General features: G+C 41.4%; 1 protein-coding gene across 1 annotated transcript; it reads left to right on the top strand.

Moving 5' to 3' along the window:
• Positions 1-1,546: 1,546 nt before the first annotated feature.
• On the top strand, positions 1,547-25,915 carry LOC139749806 (procollagen-lysine,2-oxoglutarate 5-dioxygenase 2-like). Its single transcript, XM_071664078.1, has 14 exons — positions 1,547-1,713; positions 8,278-8,603; positions 10,302-10,375; positions 11,247-11,341; positions 12,264-12,632; positions 13,635-13,780; positions 14,578-14,702; positions 17,835-17,957; positions 18,513-18,623; positions 19,511-19,847; positions 20,481-20,585; positions 22,172-22,318; positions 23,872-23,994; positions 24,306-25,915. Exons 1-14 carry the CDS (start codon positions 1,647-1,649, stop codon positions 24,480-24,482), a joined length of 2,325 nt encoding a protein of 774 aa, XP_071520179.1. The 5' UTR covers positions 1,547-1,646; the 3' UTR covers positions 24,483-25,915.
• The last annotated feature ends 1,283 nt before the right edge of the window (positions 25,916-27,198 follow it).

Below are 27,198 nucleotides of genomic sequence, written 5' to 3'. Positions count from 1 at the left end.
TAAATGATTTTGTGATGTATTTTTCTTGACATTATAACACTGTGTTGTTAAATTCGGTCGTTCGTTTGGTAAAAGCCGAACTACGTACGGGCTTGCCCTGAGTTAAGGCTGTGTTCAGACTCGGACGTGAGTTATGGACTAAATGTAGTTTCCGAATCAAAGATCATCTTTCATTGAAGAGGTGACGTGTGAAGTAAAGACAAATATTGGTTCACCTTTAGTTCTGAATTGCTGGCAATGTCAGTTTTTTTTTTCTAATCAGATGAGCCCCTTGATTCGCTTGGCTTTGTCATATGGATGTATTGCAACAACACTTGTATTCTTGCTTCTATCCATTTACCGGCGCGAGCTTTGATTAGCGTCTAACTTTGAATCAAGGGTGAGTTCTGATGGCGTTTGCTCTGAATTAGAAGTGAGCAATGAGTCAGCTTTAAACCAAAGGAGAACTGATCAAAAGTTAGGCGAGATCCACACTCTATTTTGAATTAGAAGTGGGTGCTGCTTTACGCTTTACGTGAGCGGTTTGCTTTGACTTAGAACTGAGTTATAGTTTAGATCCAGTTTGAACTGTGAGTGAGTGAGCTTTGAGTTACAAGTGAGTGCTTTCTGAGGGTGAGTTTTTCACAGGAAGTTCGTTCTGAATCATGATTAAATCTTAATAAATACCCCTCTGATCAAAGAAGACTTTTCGTTTGGAGATGATTCTTGCACCGATCACCAGCTGAAAGAGTTTTTGAGGAGAAAAAAAAATGGTGACCTTGCATACTAAATGTACTTTCACTGGTTATGAATGACCAAAATCAAATCTGAGTCGGTTCTCAGATGTGTTCAGTAGTGTATTCAGCAGTCCGTGAGGGACGACGGGTGAGAGTGACTGTGGGTGAGTAAGCTAGGCTTGTGTTTATGGCTGGCGAGGTAGTCGCGCCCCGAGGCGTGACGGATTGCGTCGGCTGCTGAGGTGGCGCCTGGTTTTTGTCTCCTTTTCCTCTTCCTCCGCTGCTGCTGCAGTGACGTCAGCTTGGAATGAAAGGTGCGATTTTTGTCTCGCCACAAATTCTAATGGCATTTTACGCGGCCACGATGGGCGGAAAAGAATTTTCTTTATTGTTGAAACCCGCATAACACAGTCTCGTGAATTGTGGGTTTAAATTATACTCCGTTTGATATGTCGACAACACAGTAAATCGTTCTCAAAAGACATAATATATTAATCCTGTCATCAAATAACAGAAATTTAGTGAATGTTCAACACTGTTTTACTATGTATATATGATAACAGGATTCGCCCGGCAAATGTTCGTTTCTCTAAAGAATATTTGCGCAAAATGAGCATAGGATTCTGTTTACGATCCGCTTTCATTCAGTCTCAGGATGATATATCTGATGCTCTGATAAGATCACTTTTGACCAAAAACAAAAAAAAAAGTTAAATTAAATGAACATAAAACCCAATCAGTTATAATATCACACATGCCAAAATACCGGAAAATAACATCAGGAAAACTTGGAAATAATCTCGCGGACACCGTGCACTGCACCAGCTGACGTTTCAGTTGCACGGCGCACACTCCTGCTGTGTTGGCGCTGTGTGGTGGTGGTGGGCGTCCGGCGGGAAAACAGTGTGTGGTCACAACGGTGAGGGGGAAATGATGAAGGCGATGTGGGTGTTGTTACTGTGGGTGGCGACGGCTGCTGGTGACATCCTGATGTCAGGTGAGTTGAGTGATAGGGGTCTGTTTAGCGGGGGCTGGTTTCGTGCGCTCTCTCTCTCTCTCTCTCTCTCTCTCTCTCTCTCTCTCTCTCTCTCTCTCTCTCTCTCTCTCTCTCTCTCTCTCTCTCTCTCTCATACATAGACACAACATGGAAAATCACCCTCAACATGATTCGCGAGACTCGTTCTCTCGTAACTCCGTATCTTCCTGAGGTGGATGGGTGAAGCACTACGCACTAACCCCCCCCCCCCCCCTCCCTGCCTTTCGACAAAATGCCGTCGTAAGCACTCCCTCATCCCCCTCCACATCGTCCCAATTCATTTCATCTCAACCATTTCATTCTTCCTCCGCATGGATAATACCTCATAACGCATAAAACCACACGAACATGGCCCCCTTCTCTGTTCATTCTTTTGGAAAAATTAAAACGCGAGGGGAGGATTTCCAGCCCCCCCCCCCCCCATATGATAAACTCTACTAATGTGCAATTATGCATTTTCACTACACTACCCACCCATCATGACTGAGGTTTGTATCATCCTACCAATATCATAAACTCCACTAATGTGCAATTGTGCATCTTCACTACACTACCCACCCATCATGACTGAGGTTTGTATCATCCTACTAATATCATAAACTCCACTAATGTGCAGTTGCGTATCTTCACTACACTACCCACCCATCATGACTGAGGTTTGTATCATCCTACCAATATCATAAGCTCCACTAATGTGCAATTGTGTATCTTCACTACACTACCCACCCATCATAACTGCGGTTTGTATCATCCTACCAATATCATAAACTCCACTAATGTGCAATTGTGCATCTTCACTACACTACCCACCCATCATGACTGAGGTTTGTATCATCCTACCAATATCATAAACTCCACTAATGTGCAATTGTGCATCTTCACTACACTACCCACCCATCATGACTGAGGTTTGTATCATCCTACCAATATCATAACCTTCACTAATGTGCAGTTGTGTATCTTCACTACACTACCCACCCATCATGACTGAGGTTTGTATCATCCTACCAATATCATAACCTTCACTAATGTGCAGTTGTGTATCTTCACTACACTACCCACCCATCATGACTGAGGTTTGTATCATCCTACCAATATCATAACCTTCACTAATGTGCAGTTGCGTATCTTCACTACACTACCCACCCATCTTCATTTCCACTCTTTCTAACCGCCTTTGTACGCTATCTGTCTACCTGAATTATTCAGCACCACCATGGGTTTGTAACCTTCCACCCAGTCTGCCCGTCTGCATTATATGCATTTAGATGACTGTCTTCATCATGCGCCCTCATACACTGTTGTAGTCATTAAAAACCCTAACTACTCTCTTACCCCTTAGTCATTAAGAAACCTAGCTACTCTATAACCTTGTGCTCATTAAGAACCTTAACTACTCTGTTACCCGGTAGTTATCAAAAACCCTAACTACTCTCCTACCCCATAGTCATTAAGAAACCTAACTACTCGGTTCTACTGAGTAATTAAGAACCTTAACTACTCTTGTTACCTCGTAGTCATTAAAAACCCTCACTACTCTGTTAGCCCAAAGTCATTAAAAATCATAACTACTCTGTTACCCAGTAATCATTAAGAACCCTAACTACTCTGTTACCTCGCAGTCATTAAAAACCCTAACTACTCTGGTAGCCCAAAGTCACTAAAAAAACCCTAACGACTCATTCCGTAGTCATTAAAAACCCTAACTACTCCTTAGCCCGCAGTTATTAAGAGCCCTAACTACTCCTTACCCCGTAGTAACTGAGAAACCATAACTGCTCAGTTACCCCATAGTTATTCAAAACACTAACCACTCTCTTACCCCTTAGTCATTAAGAAGCCCTAACTACTCTTTGACCCCTAAGTCATTAAGAAACCCTCGCTACTCAGCCTGAAGTCATTAACAACCCTAACTACTCTGTCAGCCCCTTATATACACTTACACTACATTGCATAACAGTACTCTATTCCTGCTCATATACCCTGCAGCATCGTGGATCACGCCATGACTAACTTTACTCTTATTATCTGTTAGTATCTGATCTATTTATCACAACAACTCTGTAGAATGACATGTGCATAAGTAAGTTGTGAACAAGAAACCGACCCCAAGATGAATACTACCATGTCTACTCCAATCAAGAAGAGGAAACTCGGGATTCAGGGCGAAGGAAATACCGTACAAGGGATAGTGGCCAAGCGAGCAAGACTAGACTAATGTCAACATAGTGAAGCGCTGACTCAAGGACCTTCCAACCTCTTATATCAAGGCAGATAAGAGGAACATCACCTCGTTGAGATGTTCAGACCAGGAAAACAGGGGATCTCTATGGGACAATAGAAACGTTAGCGTGAAGAAGAATATTAGCTGGTTCACATGTGCAAACGACAAAGACTAGGGATGTTTATGGCGCAATTGAAATGTTAACGTGAAGCAGTAGATCACCAGGTTGAGATGCATACGAGGCAAAACCTGGGAATGCTTGGGGGTAAATGTAAACGTAAGCTTGAAGAACAATATGACCAGCTTCACATGTGCAAACGACTAAGACTGGGGATGTTTATGCCGTAATAGAAATGTTAAAGTGAAGTAGATCACCAGGTTGAGATGCATACGAGGCAAAACCTGGGAATGCTTGGGGGTAAATGTAAACGTAAGCTTGAAGAACAATATGACCAGCTTCACATGTGCAAACGACTAAGACTGGGGATGTTTATGCCGTAATAGAAATGTTAAAGTGAAGTAGATCACCAGGTTGAGATGCATACGAGGCAAAACCTGGGAATGTCTAGGGGTGAATATAAACGTAAGCTTGAAGAACAATATGACCAGCTTCACATGTGCAAACGACAAAGACTAGGGATGTTTATGGCGCAATAGAAATGTTAACGTGAAGCAGAAGATCACCAAGTTGAGATGCATACGAGGCAAAACCTGGGAATGCTTAGGGGTAAATGTAAACGTTAGCTTGAAGAGTAACATCACCAGCTTCAGATGAATAAGAGGTAAAAACTGGCAATGACTATGGATGAATCTAACAGGGAAGAGAGAATACTTCAGCACGGGTTTGTGAATCCACCAGTAGTGAGGGGTGATTTAGGAACAAATGACGTCGCCTCTGATGAAGACATACTGCATTTCTCAGAACCTTTCTTAAGTGAGTCTTAGTCAGAAGAAATTACACCTGTGCAATCATAGAGAGTCAGTGGATAATATCCATATCACATGACCATATTTCCCGACGAAGAATCTGAAACCTGCCAGTCCAACTCTGACGAATCTGTAACATCTTGCGACTCTTCATCTGACGATGAATCTTCTGACGATGATGACTCTTCTAACTATGAATCGTCTGACGATGAATCGTCTGACGAAGAATCGTCTGACGATGAATCGTCTGACGAAGAATCGTCTGACGATGAATCGTCTGACGAAGAATAGTCTGACGATGAATCGTCTGACGAAGAATAGTCTGACGATGAATCGTCTGACGAAGAATCGTCTGACGATGAATCGTCTGACGAAGAATCGTCTGACGATGAATCGTCTGACGAAGAATCGTCTGACGATGAATCGTCTGACGATGAATCGTCTGACGATGACTCTTGTCAGTATTCTGAGGTAGAGGGTATTGGCAGACGCTGTAGTAGGAATCCATGGGACACAAGTCGGTCATCTGAAGATTGTTCGTCAGAGAAGATTAATGATTCTTCTTATGAATCCTCCGACTCCAACGTCGACAACTCTCATTTTCAGGGACTTGGGGACGATGATGACATTTCACACACTGATGGTGTACCTTCTTCCTTTCTAAACTGTGGACCACCACTCCATATGATGGGAGGTTCAGTTCATCTCCAGTCACAGCAATACGGAAGAGCTTACACTGTAACACGGTATGATCCAATAAGAAAAATAGTGTAGAAACAGCAGGTATTGTAGGGTATGACTGTGAGAAGAGTACAGATGAATATCAACGGTGCTATGCACACAATGTAGATTGCACATCGTGTTGAGGGTGGAAACTGCAAAACTATCCGTTTGCCACGTCACTTGCACTCGCCAGACAACTCCTCCACGACAAATCATCGTTTCCCGTGAAGGGACAGGAGGCATTACTGGCCGGAGGAGCGGCTGAGTCGTGAACATAATAGGTGGGCAATCTGAGGGATTTTAGTGATAACATGCATATGAACTGGATCTTCTAGTGATAGGAGATCGAATTTCTGTATTATATATATACAAAAAATATAAGTTTTTCTTCGAAATTATAACATAAGGAAATGCCTTTGTACTTGAAATAATCAAGGATAATATTTCACAATGCTCTCTCCCATGCCGACAGATTCTCAATAGATACAAAACGGAAAATCACAAAATATTTTCATAATGTAAGCAATAAATTTACTGGGCATAATGTCCCCAAATAATATTTGATTAGGGCAGATTCGTCGTACTGAACATGGAACATAGTCCTTATACTGTTTTCAAACAGATCTGTATTACCCTCAAAAGAATACCGAAAAAAAAATTGCAGGTAATAATAGTTCAGGGTATTTTTTTCAGCCCCCTTGAAAAAAAAAAAACTTTTTGTTCAAAAAAATTGAATTTAACAATGAAACGTTTCTATACCTGAAATACCCATTGGGAAATGTCTCTTACTGCTGCCCCCTAGCCGCAAGATACACAATGAATATGTAATATGTAATGATTTACTTATAACGCTTAATATCCCCATAGAATATTTCAATCCCAAATTCTTATTCAACATTGAATAATCAATATTCCTCATACTGAGGTTTACAAGCAAATCTATCTATTACCCTGGGGAAAAATACCGAAAAATAATTGCAAGTTATAGTTCAGGTTATTACTTAGCCCAAAAGATCCTCTCGCTGTAAAACTGTAATATAACATAATGGAACGCTAACTTTGTTACTCCATCCTTCCAAACTTTTGGTCCTTGTACCGCCGTCTCATTCTCTCCACCGACGCACACCCTCGCTTGGATACACCCTCGCTTGGATACACCCTCGCTTGGATACACCCTCGCTTGGATACACCCTCGCTTGGATACACCCTCGCTTGGATACACCCTCGCTTGGATACACCCTCGCTTGGATACACCCTTGCTTGGATACACCCTCGCTTGGATACACCCTTGCTTGGATACACCCTTGCTTGGATACACCCTTGCTTGGATACACCTTCGCTTGGTTCCTTTTGCTCTTCCTACTGTAAGAAAAGGATGGATACCGAAGGCAAGGATTTCCTAGTCCCCTGCTCTCGCCCAACTTATGTCGCACAAGATACATGGATAGTATTCGTTCTCCCTTGTCCCTCGGGATAATAATATTAATAATAATTATAATAATGATAATTATTATTATCATTATTATTATCAATTATTATTATTATTATTATTATTATCATTATTATTATCATTATTATTATCATTACTATTATTATCAATATTGATAATGTGATCATCATCATCATTTGTAGTAATAATAGTAGAAATAATAATATTATAAAGATGTGATGTGATGTGATGATGAACCTTGCAGTTGTGTGGGTGTTCTTGAGTTCACGAAGAACGAAGAGACGAGATAGGTGGGTTTGATGACGGTCCTAACATGTTCTTTCCAGCTTAGTTTGTCTTTCTTTTTTTTCATACTATTCGCTATCTCCCTGCGTCAGCGAGGTAGCGTTAAGAACAGAGGACTGAGCCTTTGAGGGAAATCCTCACTTGGCCCCCTTCTCTTGTGAACAATTAACTAAGGAAGCAGAAGAGTGTAAGGATTTAGGGCAACAATGTTTGAGTGTGTGCGTAAAGTGTGTGGGGTGTGAATGTAAAATGTGATGCATGTTAGAGTGTAAGTAAGCAGAGTCTAGTTTCCGTGCGTCATACACTGAGACCCAGACAGAAAATGTGTGCAAATGAGGCCGTAATTCTTCTCTTCCTGACGCTATCTAGCGAAGGCAGGAGAGGCAATTAGGAAGAACAAGCAAATGTATATACATACATTCATTTACCAGTCCATTTAGTTGGTGATTTTTGCAGAGACTTGACTGGTGGTTCTTAATCTAAGCTCTCAAAAATAAACACTTGTTTTGTTTGAAAAAAGTTAGTAAGACGCCGTCGCTAACTCTGTGAGTTTAGCTAGGCTATGGGGACAGTATAGTGCGGGTATCATACACATAAATTCGATTACTGAAGAGAGTGACGATGAAGATCTATTTCTAAAAATGGAAACAAAAGATAGCACACCGTAAAGTGAGCCGGTTTGGTAGTCGCAGTGAGTCACAGGAAGGGCGACCTCAATGTAAAAGACCCGAGATATTTCATAGGTTGCGCGCCACACTCCCCTACACCACAGACATATAAACTCGGTCTCGTCGCCAGGATGGAGCCGCAACTTGCACCGTCTTAATGACCCTGGTCGCCTTATCCGGCATTACGACTCATCTAACTGTAGGAACGAGAGGGAAATTGCTGCCATATGTCAGATTCTCTTCGACAGACAACGCAGCGGAAGGTGAAGATAAGGTAAACGTGAAGGGAGAAGCCATCTTGGGCGAAGAAAGCTATCGTGTCGGCGAGGAAGTAACTGAGGCAGCGAGAGGCACGGGAGATGATAGCCGCCTCGGCGAGGGAGCTAAGGAACCTGGAGGATGGGAGGAAGAAGACCTAGATACGAAGAGCAATGGTGGAGATGGAGGAGAGGAGGGAGACGGACGAGCCGTGAGGGTCCAGGTGGTGGTGGGCGTGGAGGCCGGCTGGGCGCGGGGTAGGGTAGAGGAGGAGCAACTCCTGGCCTCCGCCCACGCCTTCGACTACAACATCCAGGTGAGTCTACGACCGTATACATGATAGCTACGATATTCCAGGGTGGTCCTACACGAGTGGCTACAACGTCCATTGATTCTACACTATAATCTACAATCTACGGTGACTTGGTAAGTCTACAGAAGTGTCCTTTATATCTTACGATATCCAGGTGAGTTTAAATAAGTTTTTAGAAGAGCTTTAGTTATATATGCGACATATAACATCCTTCTGATGACCGTGCGACAGTCTTCAACCCTGTCTACAACTGACCGTTACCCACAGGGGCCACAACATCCATATACGGCTACAACACTAGCTCTATCTCTAGTTGTGAGATGTAAAATCAAACGAACTCCAATCGTTCCTACAGCAAATATAACCTCCATTTCAGTTTGCAATCCTCCCCTCCCCTCCCCAAAAATAATTACAACCTATATATATATATATATATATATATATATATATATATATATATATATATATATATATATATATATCTTTTCTTTCTTTTAAACTATTCGCCATTTCCCGCGTTAGCGAGGTAGCGTTAAGAACAGAGGACTGAGCCTTTTTAGGAATATCCTCACCTGGCCCCCTCTGTTCCTTCTTTTGGAAAATTGAAAAAAAAAAAAAAAAAAAACGAGAGGGGAGGATTTCCAGCCACCCGCTCCCTCCCCTTTTAGTCGCCTTCTACGACACGCAGGGAATACGTGGGAAGTATTCTTAATCCCCTATCCCCAGGGATAGTATATATATATGGCAGCTACACCAGTGACGAACGATACGAGGAAGAAATCATAAAAAGCTTCTTGCATTCTTGTGTCGAGAAACAGTTCGAAAATAGATGGACAGTCCGTCTCTTGAAATCTATATTATAACTTAGTGATGCTAAGGAGGTAGCAGCCCCTCGAACATATACGACCCAGCTTGGCTCATCGTTCCAAGACGAGGTACGTCAAGCGCCTGATTCGAGTCGGCTAGACCGGACGAACATGAGCTACTGTTGCTGTGTGGTACAGTACATGAGCTACTGTTGCTGTGTGGTACAGTACATGAGCTACTGTTGCTGTGTGGTACAGTACATGAGCTACTGTTGCTGTGTGGTACAGTACATGAGCTACTGTTGCTGTGTGGTACAGTACATGAGCTACTGTTGCTGTGTGGTACAGTACATGAGCTACTGTTGCTGTGTGGTACAGTACATGAGCTACTGTTGCTGTGTGGTACAGTACATGAGCTACTGTTGCTGTGTGGTACAGTACCCCCATTTCGTCAGAGTGCCACAATTATGAATCCCATAGTGACAGTGCCACAGTTACTGATCCTATATTGACAGTGCCACAGTTACCAAGACCATACTGACATACTGCCACAGTTACCAACCCCATATAGACATACTGCCACAGTTATCAACCCCATATTGACATAGTGCCACAGTTATTAACCCCATAACGTCAGTGTCACTTATTTATCCCATATTGAGAGTGCCACAGTTATTAACCCCATAACGTCAGTGTCACTTTTATCAACCCCATACTGAGAGAGTGCCACAGTAATTAACTCCATAACGTTAAAGTGTCCCTGTTATTAACCCCATATTGAGTGCCACAGTTATTAACCTCATAACGACAGAGTGCCACTATATCTGCCACAATAATGATAACACCCCCATGAGGCCAGAGTGCTGTGTTGCTGACATCTCATCCCCCACCTCAGGTACAACAGAAGGAGGAAGGACCCAGCTGCGGAGAAGATGAGAAAGACGACCACATACTCGTATTTCTCCCCAGGTGAGAATCATTCCCACCTCCCATTCCCTCACCATTTTCCCCTCTTCTCTGTCTTCCTCGCGCCTTCTGGAACTGTTTGAGAAGAACCCCCCCAAGTTCCCGGCGCTTGTTTTCGGTCTTCGTTGCTAACTTTAACCGTATAGGGTAAGTGTTTGTGAAGAGAGGGGCCAGACTGGTGGACACAAGCATATTTACTGAATATATTCAGTGACTAGTATTAAGGGGCTCCGCTTGCAAGTGGTTAACAATGCGAGTGAGAAATAGCCTTGAGCAAGGCCTCATCTTCATCTGTGGAGGGGAAGGATCTTAACTAAGTCTCATCGGGCACACCTTCTCGTTCCAAAGGAGCCTGCTCCTGAATGGAGTGCAGTCCCAACTGGTCCAGAAGCCCAGTGAAATGTGTCGAGTGGTTTAATGATAATACCATCATAGGTCTATTTATTGCGTGGATGAACAATAAATTCACGTGACAAAGAGAATGACATCAGTGTTATGAAAAACACCTCTTTTTTTATCCTAAAAATCTAATACCATTGTAAAGAATATATGAAGATAGTGTATGGTGGATACGCTTCTATGTATGAATCTGATGAGGTTATTCATCATAAAAACCTGTAACTTGTTCGCCAGTACCGTGTTATACGCGTAGTTCGGCGAAGAGCCGTTCTAAACTGCATTGAATAGCCCATTTAAAAACACATGTTCAAATCACGTTTAAGAAAACGAGTTTATTTCATTTTATAGGATACTTAGAGGGAAAGCATGACTCCCCTCCCCCCATGTTCATTTAGACGTACTTATCCCCTCCCTTCTGCAGCCCCCTATTTATCTTCCACTCCCCACTCTACTAACCTCCTCCCACCCCACTCAGGGCGGAGGGCTTGCTGCAGGCAGAGGGGAGCGCCGTAGCTGCAGCCCTGCGGGACGTGGGAGCAGACATTCTCCTCCCGGACCACCGCCTCACAGGTACAGTGCCTCTCTCTCTCTCTCTCTCTCTCTCTCTCTCTCTCTCTCTCTCTCTCTCTCTCTCCCCATCCACCACTCTCGGCACACCGGTTCGTTCCTAACCCATTAAAAGGTGCTCGAGCTTTGTTACTTAAGGTGTTTCATTTTGGGTTAGCTCAACCTTGTGTCCTGATGTGTCACGTTTCACCGTGGTGTAATACTGTGTTGGGTGAGAGGTCTAGTTTGGTCTGTCGTATGAGTTCGCGCGAGTGTGTTGTGTTTCTAGAGGTGTTTTCGTTGCAGGATTCGTTCTTATCTAGTGATGCTAAGTTGGATGTGCGTGAGCTGGTAGGGGTAGGTGTCGGTGTAGGGTGCATGTGCACGGACAGTAGTGGAAATGGGAGGTATGGTGGACCGGGGTGGAAAAGGTGGTGTTAATGGCGCAGAGGGGGGAAGCATCCACAGGTACAAAATCTATGATATTTCATTTGTGAGAGGCTGGAGTACTGTAGTGCAGGTGTACATGTACATGACATACGTGTGAGTCTGGGTTAGCGTCTGTGTTCCCAGTCGGGAGTAGCGGTGGTGACTGGCACGTCATAACACACAAGAGGAATAACGGATCATCTTCTATTCTTTGCAAGCCAAAGTTCATACCATATATCCAATATGTACGTCCAGGGTAACTTGGAATGCATGCTAGGATGCAGACGCTGGGAGCTGTTGTGACTTAATCTTGCGCCACCTGTTACTGTTCAGTCCGTTAGAGGAAGGTTTTAAAGTATTCCGTTGATAATTCGGTGAGCGTTACATCGAACTGTTCTAGAATCTTCGGTGTACGTGATGACCCTTATGTATCAACGATGTATATTTTTGCTAATGATATTCTTACCCGGGTCTTTGAGGTCACACTCAAACACCTTGTGACTCATCCCTCCACCAGCCTTGGCAGGGTGGGCGCGGACGGTGCGGGAGGCTACGCGGGACGCAGGCGCGACGTCCTTGGCGCAGCTGGCCGAACGACTGCGCCGGGATGACGAACTGCGCCAACGACACCGCGCCCAGTTGGACACCGAGAGCCGCGCGTTCCTCGTCCTGGACGACACGTCCAGCGTGGGTGAGGACGAAGGACGACTGCTCCTCAGCGTGGCGGACGGGGGACGGTACGAGCTGCAGGTGGACGGCCGCGCCCCTCCTATTCTCCTGGCTGGGCCTTCCAGCGCCCACGGCCGCGCCCTTCTCCTGGCCCTCTCTGACTACCTGACGGGGGCCCACCACCCCGAGCACGGCTGCGTCTCCTGCATCACACCCGGTCAGTGCTAGATCCTCTCACTCAGTGTAGAGAGAGAGAGAGAGAGAGAGAGAGAGAGAGAGAGAGAGAGAGAGCCTGGTGGGTCTCTACTTAACAAGGACATTTAGTCGCCATCTCTGTGTCTCTGAATGTCTTTCCTGAGCTTGTGTCTTAATATGATCCATCTGTCTTTATAAGTCATGCCTGTGTGTGTCATCCCTGTGTGTCCCGTGTTTTCATTATTCCTCCATCTCTCCTTAGCTGTCACTCTCTAGCCTTTGACTATCCTTCTTTAGAAGAGTAGGATGCCGTTCCTATATTCTTTACCTATCCTTTCCAAAATCTTTGGCTGTCATGCCTATAACCTAACCCATCCTTCCTGTAGTAGCCCAGTTTAACTGTTGCTGTCTTTTGCTAACTTCTCTCTAATCTCTAGCTGTCTACCTACAGCCTGTAGTTATCCCTACATCCCTATAGTCTTTGCCAATCTTTCCTTTATCTTCCATTTCCTGTTTCCAAATTCAATCATATCTTTCTCGTTGTCATTTATGCCATCTCTTTTTGACTTGAGCAGCTCATTGATGAATTTTCAACCTTTGCCTCTCCTGTGTATCTGAGTTGCATATGAGAAGTAAAAACAGATGAAAATGATATAATTCCGGTTAATCTAAAGTAACGCTTCCAAACTCCAAGGATTCACAATAATGTATCGCAAAGATTCGAAACTCCTGGGACTCACAACAATAACGTAACCAAAAACTTCGAAACTCCTGGGAGTCACAATAATAATTCATCACAAAGCTTCGAAGTTCCTGGAATTCACAACAACACTATCCTAAAGCTTACAAAACTTCTGGGACCTACAACACTAATCGCTCCTCTGATTTACAGTTAAATTCACGAGCTTCTATTTATCAAAACGATGCCCAATTATCCTTCATATCCATCAAGATGTTCATGTGGATACAGTAGAGCTAGTTTCTTTCACGAGGACCGTACCCGACCCTCTCTTGCTCGCCGCAGACGACCAGACCGTGCTGAACGTGACGCATGAGGTGGTGGTGGGGGTGTTCGTCCTCAGACCACAGCCGTTCCTGAACGAAAGCCTGACCTCCCTCCTGCTCCACGGCCTCCATCCCAACCGCACGCACTTCTTCCTCTACAACCAGGTCAGTCCGCTTCGAGCGAGTCGCTCCTGTTTCCCCCCACCCCACACACACACACACACACTCGCCCTCCACAGCCAAGTTCATTCCAACACCCTCAGCCGCTTCGAGAATCTCAGGCCCATAAGCTATGGCCTGTCCCACCCCACAACAACCATACAATCCTACTCCCAGTCAACCCCACTCCCACAACCTGTTCAGTTCTATTCCCGCAACCTAGGCAGCAGACCCACTCCCACAAACTGGTCATTCCCATTCCTATACAACCTGGTCAGCCCCTATCCCACAAACTGGTTAGACCCATTCCCACAACCTGACGAGTCTCACTCCCACAACCTGGGCAGACCCACTCCCACAACCTTAACAGCCCCACTCCCACATCCTGAACAGCCCCACTCCCACATCCTGAACAGCCCCCCTTCCACAACCTGACCAGCCCCACTCCTACAACCCGATCAGCCCCACTCCCACGACCTGACCAGCCCCTCTTCCACAATCTGACCAATCCCACTCTCATAATCTTGTTATCTCCACTCCCACAACCAGTCCCACTCCTACAACTTGGCTAGCTCTTCTCCCACTAGCGAGTCCTCTCCCACACTGAGGCTTGTCCTCCTTCAGTCTTGAGTGTTTCTTTTACCAAATTTCTTTTATTCTCTCGGCAACACTTGGTCCTACAAAGTACTTTTAATGAACTGATCCCCACAGGATGATGAAATGTAAGGCCAGCAGCGCATGCCATACAGGTAAGCATGTACCAGTAACCGAGTAAATCAAAGGTCTCCCCTCCCATCACCCAGGTGGAGCAATACAGCGGGGTGGTGGAGGATTTCGCGTCGCGCCTGCGTCAGACAGCGAGAAAAGTCACTCTCCTCCAGCCTACAGGGGATATAAAGGATGAGGCCGACGCCAAGAACATGATCCTGTGAGTGTACACGTCGCAGTGGCATATACATGCCATGTATCATGTTGATCACTTCCACTACTACTACTACTGCTACTACTCACTTCAAAGGAGTCCAACGTTTCCCTGCTACTGGAAGCTGCGGGACATGAAAGGAGCAGGAACCCCATAACAGTTGGGTCCTTGGGTTTACATATGGCATATGTGTCTGCCACACTGTCTTCCAAGTAATTCTTTAAAATACCTTTATAGAAACATCCTTACACAATGGAAAGCGCAGTGCTTTTAAAACCAGATTTATCTCTTAAGGAAACTTACCCCATAATGAATATGTAAATGGAGAAACTGGCTCCCACGTCTCGTTGCTTTCAAAATCTTTTTACGATTCTTTCAAGATAAGTTGAAAACTGAATAAGTCTTTCGCCCTCCAGAAGAATGATTCTCTCATCACAGAATTTTTCTGACTGTCATATACTATTTAACTCACAAAGAGTATCTTAATACTTATGTAAATCAGTTACCATTTGATTGAATAGCGTGACTTGACTCATTGTTCGGGATAATATCAATTTAACTTCTGACTCAAAATTGTTGACAAGTGGGTTTAGTCAAACATGTCTGTCTTTCAATGTGTTCATTTGTCCTTTATTTAATCACATTGTGAGGAGACTTTACCTTAACTGTGTTAGATTTTCTTTATCTCGGAACAATTCGAAATATCTTTAAACTCATAATTTTAGGCATAAGCTTATGCTAATAATGAGAATTCTCTTAAGAAAAAGATACTTTAGGTAGCCACCATGAGGTATCAAAATCTATAAATATATATCAAAAGTGTTTCAAAGTTAAGCAAAAAAAAATTATACATTTATCATTTACTGTTCACGGTGTGATTCGCTCTAAACACTAGTCAGATAAAAAGAACGAATATTAACATAATTATTCTGAAAACGGACAGAAAAAAAAGTATTGCTATCACGAAAAGACATGCACACCAACAGTCATTTTCGATTTACGCAAAACATCAAACTGAACATCATCATCGCTGACCCACCTCTAAACTTAACCAAGATAATCCAATTTGACCTCAATACACTCGGCGGAGCTGAGGTAGCTCAAGACCAACTCCCTTAACAAGTTTAAGCCTGCTGAAAGTATCCATCCCTGTCGCATGATTCTGTAAAGACATACAGACAAACAACGGAACCTTTAACCGAGGCGTCGCGGAGGTGTCATAATGCCTCCCATTCAGCCACTGAGGACCTTATATTCCAGAGCCAACAAGAGTAAACTTAAACATTAATTGGCGCAGGTCCCAGACTGCTTGGCTCCTACCTACCTCCTCAGTGATACTGAGTCTCGATATGCTGGCGCCAAACATGTCCACATCTTTCGTTCTAAAATGTGTAGTAAATGAAACTAATACTTTTTCCTTTCATCACACTGATACTGAGCAGCTCATCTAAAGTTTCTTTCGATATATATATATATATATATATATATATATATATATATATATATATATATATATATATATATATATATTCCTATGAGTCCACGGGAATAAATGAAACACGACTCAGGAATGTCGTGATCACGCGTAAAATTGTGATCCTTTCCAATATATATATATATATATATATATATATATATATATATATATATATATATATATATATATATATATATATATATAAAGAATCACGGTGATAAAGATATTATCTAACATTCATATCTAGAATTGTACAGTTTATACATATACAGAAAACAAATATTCACCCGTACTGTCCATACTATAATCACATTCAAAGCATAGATACAGACATGAGGATAAGTCAGCGATAGCGTCAAACAGTCCAATTATTTCAACGAGAAACTACTTACCTTATCAAGGTCATCTAACATTCTCAGCGTGACTTCTTTATCCATACGGATTACGCTGATTTATTTCAAATGCTTTATCAAAAGTGGCGATCGCTTGGGATCCTTATCAACAACTGATTGTTTACAGTTGTTTTTTTGATATATTTACAACACATCGAGATACTTAAGAAGTATCAACCACTGCTATCTTACTAGCTTTTACTTGTTTACAGTTTTCTAAAGTAACCGTGACGTAACACTGCCAAAAATGGCTTATAACAGTTGCACAAACACACGCTTGTTACACCTTCAGGCGATGGTGGTGAGTGAGCAAAACAAAGTTGGAACAAGAAGACTGTAATTAGCAAGTGTAATTATCCTCGAGTACTTGTATTTTAGAAGAGATGTCATTAGTGCCATGTAGAGGAAGTTAAAACTTAGCTAACTCGTGACATATCACGGAAAATTTACATAGAGGATCAAGGATTTGTCCAATTTTGATAACTGTTTGAAGAAGTATGTAAAAGACTTCTAAAAGCTACTGTGACCATAATCTCTTCACCTTTTGGAATCTTCTGGAAATCCGTGGAACTTCAGATGATTACGATTCTATATTTGTTTTCAGTAGACTAAGCAGGTCTTCCATCCACGTGGACCTATGTCTTCATATGTGCCACCAACTTCTTATGCCGAAATAATCAGGTCAATGTGTCATTAGAGCAGACGCCATGTACACAATAGCCGTTTGTTTTGGCGCAGTCTAACCACTAAGGTAGAAATTGAAATAGATTAATTGCCTCATTAATCACACTCTGAGTAAAGAGAGCTATATAAGTCATACGATTGTCAAATAAAGATGGGAAAACTACGATAAGGACTAGCCAACGAGAGCACGTACACTATATAACCTCACATATTTAGGAACATGAACTTCAGTGCAAAATGTTAGTACTGAACATTTGTTGATGAAATCGATCTCAGTCAGCATTTCAAATGTTATATTTACATTACCACATCATTTGTGATAGTCGGGCTGTACAACTTCTGCAGCACGATAGAAGTGGACCATTGATTAATGTATTTGAAAATGATGTTAAAGGTACGGATGTGAACGAGGTAGGAAATGAACATCGATTTGAAAACCAATACGTTACTGTAACTCGAACAAATTTTGACCTGAATATCTCATCTCATAATCATTCTTATCGTTATCTCGACAATCATTATGTTATCATTACTGTGATGTGACTAACATTATATCATTATCATTACTGTTATATCCACGAGCAGGAAAGAATGTATGCGGCTCGGGTGTAAATGGTTCCTCCACATCGACTCTGACGTCTTCCTCAACCCTGAGATCCCTGCCCTCCTGCTGAGCCTGGGACATCCCGTCCTGGCTCCCGCGCTCAGGTAACCCTCTATCAGTATATTATCATCATTAATGCCTCTAGGATTGATTTACCTTGAGGGTAAACATTCAACTTTTCCTCTTGGGCCTTGCCCATTATTATGAGCTAACCTTGGGTAGCATAAGTCAGACACCAGCGTACTGCGACCATTCAGCACTCAAGGCCTTTAAGATATTGAGTACGGTGTCATCAAAGCCAGATCTTTGAACGTTGAACCTTGGTAAGTGTACAAAACCACTCTGAAGTATCGAAACCTGACAATATTATATTGTATTGGGATGTTTCTTTGAAGTTTATTCTGTATAGAATATCATCACTATTTATAGATGTTATCATCATTTACTTAATAAATGTATTTTCTTTAAAAAGAATTTCTCAGCTGCAAACTTTATGGACATCCTTTAGTTTTCAGAGGCTGGATACCATTGTCTGTGAAAACTATCGATTGATATAAAGTTAAGCTTTTTTTCCTTTGTTTTTGTCCACAATACACAAGTATTGAAAGATTCCCCCCTCCCTCCCCTCACCAAAGTGAGTTTCATCGCGTATTCCTCAGAATCCAAAAAGGGACCGAAGCATCCTTCTGGCGAGACATTGACCCAACGACCTTGAACCCCACCCACTCCTGGGACCACGCCCACCTCTTAAGTGGACAGCATAGTGCAAGGTCAGTAACACAAATACACACAGTGAAGGTCATCTGATTACTTTCCTTTCACTGGTAAGTAAGAAAAGCATATCACTTTGAAATGGAACAGAGTATCTTATCTAGTTCGATGTATGCCTTACAGGTCAAAAAATCTGCAGTGTACGCAAAAAAATACCTTGTCCACCTCCCAGTACATTTTCAAAGGCGATGTCACACTATATTTCAGTGCTTTGTTATCTCCCCTTGGCCTTAGTTACCATCTACAGACGTCCAGGCATAGAATTGGCAAGGTTCCTGAAGGATTCAACATCCATAGAGTCTTGATCTAAACAAGGTGAGCACTTTTCAGGTGTTGCAGGAAGCAGATGCCTGATCGTGCATTCTGAGCAATCAGTGCCCCAAGAAATTACACGAGCCCACATTTTCTTGCTTCCAGGTGAGAATTCAGCCTTTCTTCCCCTTAGAATGGTAAAGCCAACCATCCTGAATTACTGGTGGAAGAATTACAGCACCCAGAAGTAAAATTTCCACAATGAAGTGGCAGCCAAGGAAGAGTAAATTAAGAACACTAACCAATCAAGACACACTAAGGCAGGTTGCTGATACTCAGGCTGCGAGAAACACTAGTCTCTGCAATCAGATCAATGATAACTTCATTCAGAAATTGTCATATGCTTGTACGTGCAAGAAACCTTACATGCATATCATCTTTGAAAATAATGGGAGGCAGAAAATGTGTTTAGTAGTCTCTGTATAATAAGGATATATAAATCTTTGTTGCAAGGTAATGTTATATCATTGTGTATTGCTGTTTGAAGGAAAACATGCTGGGAATACAAGGGTATCATTCTTTCTCCTATATCCTAAAAGATATATATATGATATATGCATGTTTCTCATGACAGAGGATATTGGCATGCCTCCTGTGTGTGCGGTGTGTATGCCATCCGACATGACATTTTGGCGCAGCTCACTTCACCCTATACCTACACTCCGCCCAGGACCCATCAACACCTTGACCCTACTGACATGGCCTTCTGTGGTGCTCTTTGGGATGCCGGTGTGCCCATGGTGGTGACGACAGCCACACCCAACCTTGGAGTCATGTTGAACACCACCCATTATGACCTCAGTACCCCTGACTTAACCTCTTACTTTTCCAACCCCTTCCTGTGGAACCTCATGTACCTCACATCTACCTGGAATGATGTCATGCATGGCCAATTTTCCAAGGTTATAAGGGTGAGTAATAAGGACATCAGTAAATTATGAGTGATACTTTTGCTAGGGTTGAAGCAGATGTCAGAGAAAGACTATGAGTGGGATGTTGTGGGTGACGTGGTTATAAGGAAGAAACCCTGACTGTATCAGGGTTTCTACTAACCTATGCTGTGAGTGGATATCAGGAAAGGAAACTTACATGTGTCTGGTTTTCTCCTGTTCTGTGAGGTGGTATGCATATCAAGAAGAAGCTGTGAATTAGTGGTGTTCTACCAAAGAGAATGAGTGAGATGAGTGTGGAGGAGGCACCATCAGTGAGCAAGATTTTCTCCATTTTTGAGATTTACTTGATTATGGATGGGCTGTATTGAGGAAAACTCTTTAAGGCTTTTTAAAAATTCCTAGTTTACTCCATATATTACCTTGATGCTATCTCTAGCAGGGCTATTTCAACAAATAGACAGCCATTCTTTCAAGCAGGTCGGTGGTGTAACACAGCAAAGCTTGGTATGATCTACACAGAATAGATGAAAGTATTGTTCTTGGTCCATAGATGATTTCAAAGGTTGAACTACAGTTTATCTGCTAATAATAGTATACAACTGACTAAATATGGCAGTTAGCAAACGTGTATAATGTGTGCTGTTCTGACAGCCTTGTGATGAGGTGTACCAGTACCCAACCTTCACCCCACGCTTCGCCCAAGACCTCCTCCGCCTGGCCTACCAGCATGACCAGTGGTCCCCTGCTCTGCCCCAGGTGAGTACAGTACCTCCTTGCTCGGCCTGTGATGCTGGCAAGCTTCTATGCCCAGGCCGTCACATCTACTTCATGTAAGGTTTGTACATTTTCAGTTCAAACTGAGAATTCTCAGTGAACATCACTGGGAATTAGGAAATATTTGCAGTGTTTCTACTCTCCTATGCCAGTCTTGCTGTCCTTTCCTATGTAAGGCTATCACATTACAGGAACTTTTGTCAGCCACGTGAACAGCTGACAGTCAGTCATGATGCTATAAAGTCTTCTCGAGTCCTCCCATAAGCCTCTGACACTCCTCCTATCCCTTCATTATATCATTGGATTCAAGATCGTTCAAATCCACATTCAGAATAACATGTTTTAGAAAAGGAAAGTTCATAATTATAGTTAAAATTCCCTAAATGAATGCTAGTCAGTCATAGAAGGGAATGTGTATAATCGTTTTAGGGAATAAGTTAGTTGCCAATGATCTTCATGTGTTTGTAAATGATTTTTAATCCTTTTATGCTTGTGCTCACCTCTCTAATATTAGTTTTTAGTCATTATGAAATTATTCTGTTTTGAATCTAGTGCAACTGTAAGTTCATACTCTTTGTTATTCTTTACTCTGTGCCTTTAATAATTTTTTATGTATCAAGAGACCACATTGGAAATAGATTTGTTCGATCCATGTTAATATATTTAAAAAGGTTCACTATTTATGAATTATGCCAAACTTAATGAATCATTTTACTTATACCATCCTTCTGCCTCTCACTCCTGATGCCACACGAGATGGCAACCATGAGAAAATGATTTGAAAACAGGATTCCCAGCCATATTTGCTGCTCCTACTCACTAAGTTTGAGCCCTATGTGTCAGGGTAGCAATAGGTGTCTTTTAAGAGTTCTTTTTTTTTTCCTATCCTTCATACTGTGTGGGTTGGACTTGTTATTCTGTAGGTCTTCCTCTATATGGCATCAAGATACACTGAACTGTAGCTACACTTGTTTACTTACACCATCAGTGTATGTAGCCAGCAAATATGGCTGGGACACATGCTTTTAATTAAAGCATTTCTCACGTTCACCAGTTCAAGTGTAGCATCAGGATCAAGAGGTAGGAGTAGCAAGATGATGGTATAGGTAAGCATCAATAATTGAATGATTGCATTTATTTTGGGAAAATACATAGTAAACATATTTACATATCGTACTAAGTATACAACATGAATTATCAACAAATTCTAATTTCCATGACTGTAGGCAAGTTGGGTATCTTTAGATAGTGCAAATAGATTTTCAATTTTCCTTTTTTAACTCTGTTTCTCTGTGGATTCCTTGTTAGTTTTTAATCGATTCTTTGTTTTATTATGCATCAGTTTGAATTCATTATCTTTGCAGAATCCTTTTTCTTTATTCAAATTAATCTCTTATTAATCTGACTCTGGGCCTAAATAAAAGAGGAAATGAACAAGCCACCCCTACAGCAGCCCCCACTACATAATCCTAAGCATCATACAAATACACACACTTACACCATGCCACACACCCTACAACCTCATCCTATCCCCTTAACACTCATCACTTCTTTGGACCTCCTGACAGGACAAGAGGAAGTTGGTGACAGGGATGGAAGCAGTGCCTACTGTGGACCAGTGGACCTCTCAGCTGGGGTTGGACCACCTGATGGACACCATCTTCAATGAGGTCCTCAAGAACCAGCAGCTTATTGCCTTCCCATACTCTCTGCCAGTAAGTTACCTGCCACTGGTAGTCTATCAAAGGTGTGTAATTACATTTTTGTACAGAACAGAGAGGAAGTTCTTCACTCACAAGGCTACAAAACTTCAAATATATAAACTGTCCATAATCACAATTTTACCACTTAGTTTATTCCTTTCATCAATCACACATACAAGAAAGTTACTTCTTCATATTTAACAAGCTTTTTGCTTTATATCAGGTTATGGCCTATGTTTGTTCTAATTTTGCATCTTTTGAAGTGTGTGTCACTTCACATTGTCAAAATTGACTAAAACTTAAAAGTTTAAGATCATGTTACCTCTTACTCTCCTTCCTTCTGTGTTGGAAAAATTTAGTGCTGTTAACCTCTCATCATAACTCAGCTCTTTCAATTCTTGTATCATCTTTGTACCCTCCTTTGGGCCTTCTCCAGAAGTTCTTTGTGCTTCATGAAGTGCAGTGACCAAATTTGAAAATTGTACTCCAGTTCTGGCCTTTCAGTCTTGATTCTTGTAAATTTTCCCCAGTATGATGGTGGCAATTTAGTCTGCTTACTCCCTTTCTCATCTTCAATAGTTCATATTTCCTGTGCTTAAACTTCACTGGACAGATTCTAACCACTGCTGCATTTTTTGTTTTCTTTGCCTTTCATATGATTTTCTGCTCTTTGTGAAACTGGTTCATACATTTTAATCTTATGATAAGGTCTCCACTTATTCTTCTCTTTTCTGTAAAGGGCAGTTTTACAGCCTTTAACTCAGTTTACATCAGATACTAAGTTGCCTCCTCAGAACCTTTTCTGTTAAATCTTCATGTTTCTTTAAAAGCAAAGTCACCAAGCTTGAGATACATGTCTCACTCAAGTCTATCATATATAGTTTAAGGAACATCTTATCTGTTTACATAAATGCGATTCTATTATCAGTCAGTACTCACTTTGCCTCCCTAACAATTCTTGTAACATGGTGGTCTGACAAGAGGTTGGATACAATATCAACCCCCATGTCCCTTTCACACAGATTCATGCAGCATGTTTCCTACAAGATTAAAACCATGTCAAGGTTTACTTCCACCATGTCTCATCTTCTTAACAATACATTCCCCTGTTTGAACTTAACTACGGTGTATCAGACCATCTCTGAAATTCATAAGTTGATGGAATCCTTGTCTTCCTTACATCTCCCATGGTCTTAGCATCATCTGCAGATATATTCAGGTATGAATCCTTTCTCTATGGGAGGTTATTTACAAAGATTAAGAATAGCACTGGTCTCAAGAACCAGCCCTGCAGCACAACACCTGAAAGAGAAAAGGCTCTTCTTATGTATCACCTCTGTTCCCTTCATCTAAAGTAATTTCAAATCCACCAAAGGTATCTCTCTTAAACCTATCTGAAAGGCCCGCTTTTGCCTCATATAAGGGACAGTGTCAAATACTTTCAGTGTGAATGAATGTGGCCTTTTTTGTGTTTTCCTGGCACTACCTCACGAATGCAGGGGATGGTGATGCTGTTTCCTGTGGGGCATCACAAAGGTTCAAATCCAGGCTCTTTTGCCTTGCAGGATGAAGTGGTGCACTCCATAGTGGCTCGGTTTCATCCTGATGAGGTGGCAGGCATGCCCAACCACCATGATGCTTCCACCATCTCCTTCCACATTCACCTCACACCCACTAAACACTATCAGGTACAGACGGCTATGGTATTATGTGAGTTGCACCAGTATTTTTGAACAATTAAAACGAATATTGACATACATTGCTGCTGCAAGTCAGAGACATTTATTTGCATAGCACTTTTCAAGGTTAATTTCTCTAGTCAAGACCAGATGTTTAGGCAAGTCCTTGAATGAACTATAAACAAGAGCAAAACAGAGAAAAAAGAAGAATCTTAGTTAAGAAAAATGTGGACACAAACAATGCATATAACAGCATAAACATAAAACTGGAACTACCTTGTTAAAAGAAGCACAGTATTTTGACCAATGTATCTCCACAGGGTGGTGAGTTGGAATTCCCCAAACAGAAGTGCCTTTTGAAGCCAGAGATGGGTGACGTCGTGGTATTCCCTGGACGTCTCACCCATCCAAAAGTCCTGCACAATGTCACCAGTGGTATCCTTCACAAAATGATTATTCACATTGATGCAACTGAAATTACACATAGACATTACTGATCAACATTTTGAGGCTTCATGAAGTTTATACTACCAATAACCAATGATAGCTTATGAGTTATAATTTTTTAAGTTTCTTGACTAAGATGTCTTCGCTTCCATCTTGAGGTTCTGGCACATGTCAAGTTTTGCTAATGGGAATGCAGATACATACCTGATGTTTGAAGTCTTTAATAGGATTCTGCAAACGATTACTACCTAATAACGATTACTACCTAATTTACCCCATATTGTTAAGTGTTGGGATCAAATTTTGCTTGCAGTGCTGGTTTTAGCAATATTTTCACTATTTCTGTTCTGGGTGATGTTTTTCCTCTATTAGTAACTATCCATAAGTTATAAGTTGTCCTAAGAAGGAAATGCCAGCATTCTTGCTTGGAATCATGAAAATAAATCTAAAAGCAAGATTTCAAAATGTACTGGCAGGACCAAGTTTGCCATTAGGATACCTTATTTCTTCTTTCCTTCCAACATCATTACTCCCACAAAGCTGGATCTGGTCATCTTGAAAAGACTAGTATGGCAACTGATAATGTGATGAAGCATGAGATGCTGAAAAACCTATCCCTAGCAAATAACAGCTAAGCAAAGATGAATGAGGTAACATCATGAGCAGGAAATTATGGGAACAGGTTATTGAGCAATTACTGATTAGTTTTTGTATACAAATTCACACACAACTCTCAAGACACGTTCTGTGTGCAGTTATATTTATCATACAGCCCAAGAGCACTTCCATGGGGTTTCCTGCAGCTTCAATATACTACAATCAGTAGCAGGGAAATGGTGAACTCCTCTTGGGTGAGATCTTTGGCAAGACTACACTCTTTTTCATCCACTGACGATTATACATCATTGCTGAAGGTGACTTTTTGCTCATGGCACAGTGTTATGCTGTTGGAGTCCAGTAATATACGGGCATTTAAAATTAAATCTGGCATTGTCATGAGCTCATCTGCCTTGCTGACTACATTAAATGGATTAGCTGGTCATCTTCATGATACAAATAGACACAACAGATGAGCTCAAAAATTATTGTAAAAAATAATGAACAATAAGATACATGATAAGATTGTGATCGGTAAGTTCAGAGGTGAAGAATAAGGTTGATTTAGGAAGAGAAAAAGGAGTGAGTAAAATGTGTACAAGATTTTCACACTTATACATACAGGTAGGGAAAACAGTTCTAGAGAAAAAGAGGACAAGCAACATTTATGAATTCAGAAAACACATATAGCATGAAAGCTATCTGAAAATTTTTATGGTGTTCAGAGGACACTTCTGAGTAATGTGAGGAGTACCTGTATGTCACTTGTATATCAGTAAAGAAACATGAATGTAACAAGAAACATGAATGTAAAGAAACATGAATGTAACAGAAACATGAATGTAAAGAAACATGAATGTAACAGTGCACTAAAACTATAACATCATGGTTGTTTAATATTTTCGCTGATGGGGAATTGAAAGAAGAATGAGGTCAGGTAACAGCAATCTACTGCTGAACCATAGTGGAACAAATTTGATTTTACTACAGTTGTATGCAGATAGTACAGTTCTCTCAATCAGAAGAGAAGTTGGACAGATTGATAGGTCACTCTTATGATGTGTTTAGTAAATAATGAGAATAAAATCAATATTGTTCTGAATGGTGAGAACCTGAATGCTGTGGTCGAATTTAGGTTTTTGGAAGTGAGATCAGTAGTGAATGTAATGGGAAAGCTGAGGGCGAGGGCACAGTCTTGGAAGGGAGATAAATTAGAGATGAAGTGAAAGTTCTGATGAATAGCAAGAATTTAATGTAGGATGCACAGGAAGCCTGCTTGATGGAATTCTTGTGCCAACTCTGATGTATGGATGTGAAACTATAGTTTCCATAATCAGGATGAATAAAAAGTAAGAGCAGTAGAAAATGATAACTTACATGATATACTTAGATATGGATAAACAGTATACACAAACCGATATCGAGTTAAAAATCATTAGAAGGGCAAATGGATCAACATCTTTCAAGAAAATATAGTAATGCAAAGTATGTGCTAGTTAAAACATGGGTTAAGGATATAAAAAGAAGTATGACAGGGTAAATGGAGAAAGGGTATACCAGAGAAAGGATTCACATGAGGTTGGCAAAGGAATAATTTTGTGGGTGAAGGTGGATGTATGAACAGAGACTTTGATCTCATATGATGAATTAAGGAAACAGAATAAAAAAAAAATGCTTCAGTTAGAATTGATGTTTGCATATTATTTCATTCCAGCACTCTTGACACATGATGAGAATGTACATGAGTAAACTGAGAGGCTATATGGTACTGATCCATCCTATTTGAATAGGGGTAAAGATAAGTGATTAAAAGTTACCTAAACTGATAGATATTCAATTCAATTTCAATATGGCAAACAGAAAATGGAACAAGCAGTGCCAAATTTACTTCAACATGGCAAACAGAAAATGGAACAAGCAGTGTAACTAACAATAATGCACATTTATTTTTTTCACTTGTATTCAACACAATTAAAAGCTATCAAAAATGTGTAATTAAATTATGCAAAAAATATGCAGTAACTGGAGCATCTTAAGATTCCAGTTGGAAAAAGTGATTCTCAAAATCCTGACTAGAAGATTTATTGTGCTGTGATTAGTATAACAAAGGACAACTTGACATGACCAAATAAAAAAAAAGGAAAAAGGTTACCTACAATAATAAATTCC

This window comes from Panulirus ornatus, chromosome 8, assembly GCF_036320965.1.
Source record: "Panulirus ornatus isolate Po-2019 chromosome 8, ASM3632096v1, whole genome shotgun sequence".
Lineage (NCBI taxonomy): Eukaryota > Metazoa > Arthropoda > Malacostraca > Decapoda > Palinuridae > Panulirus > Panulirus ornatus.
This window is presented reverse-complemented; position numbering and strand designations above follow the sequence as displayed.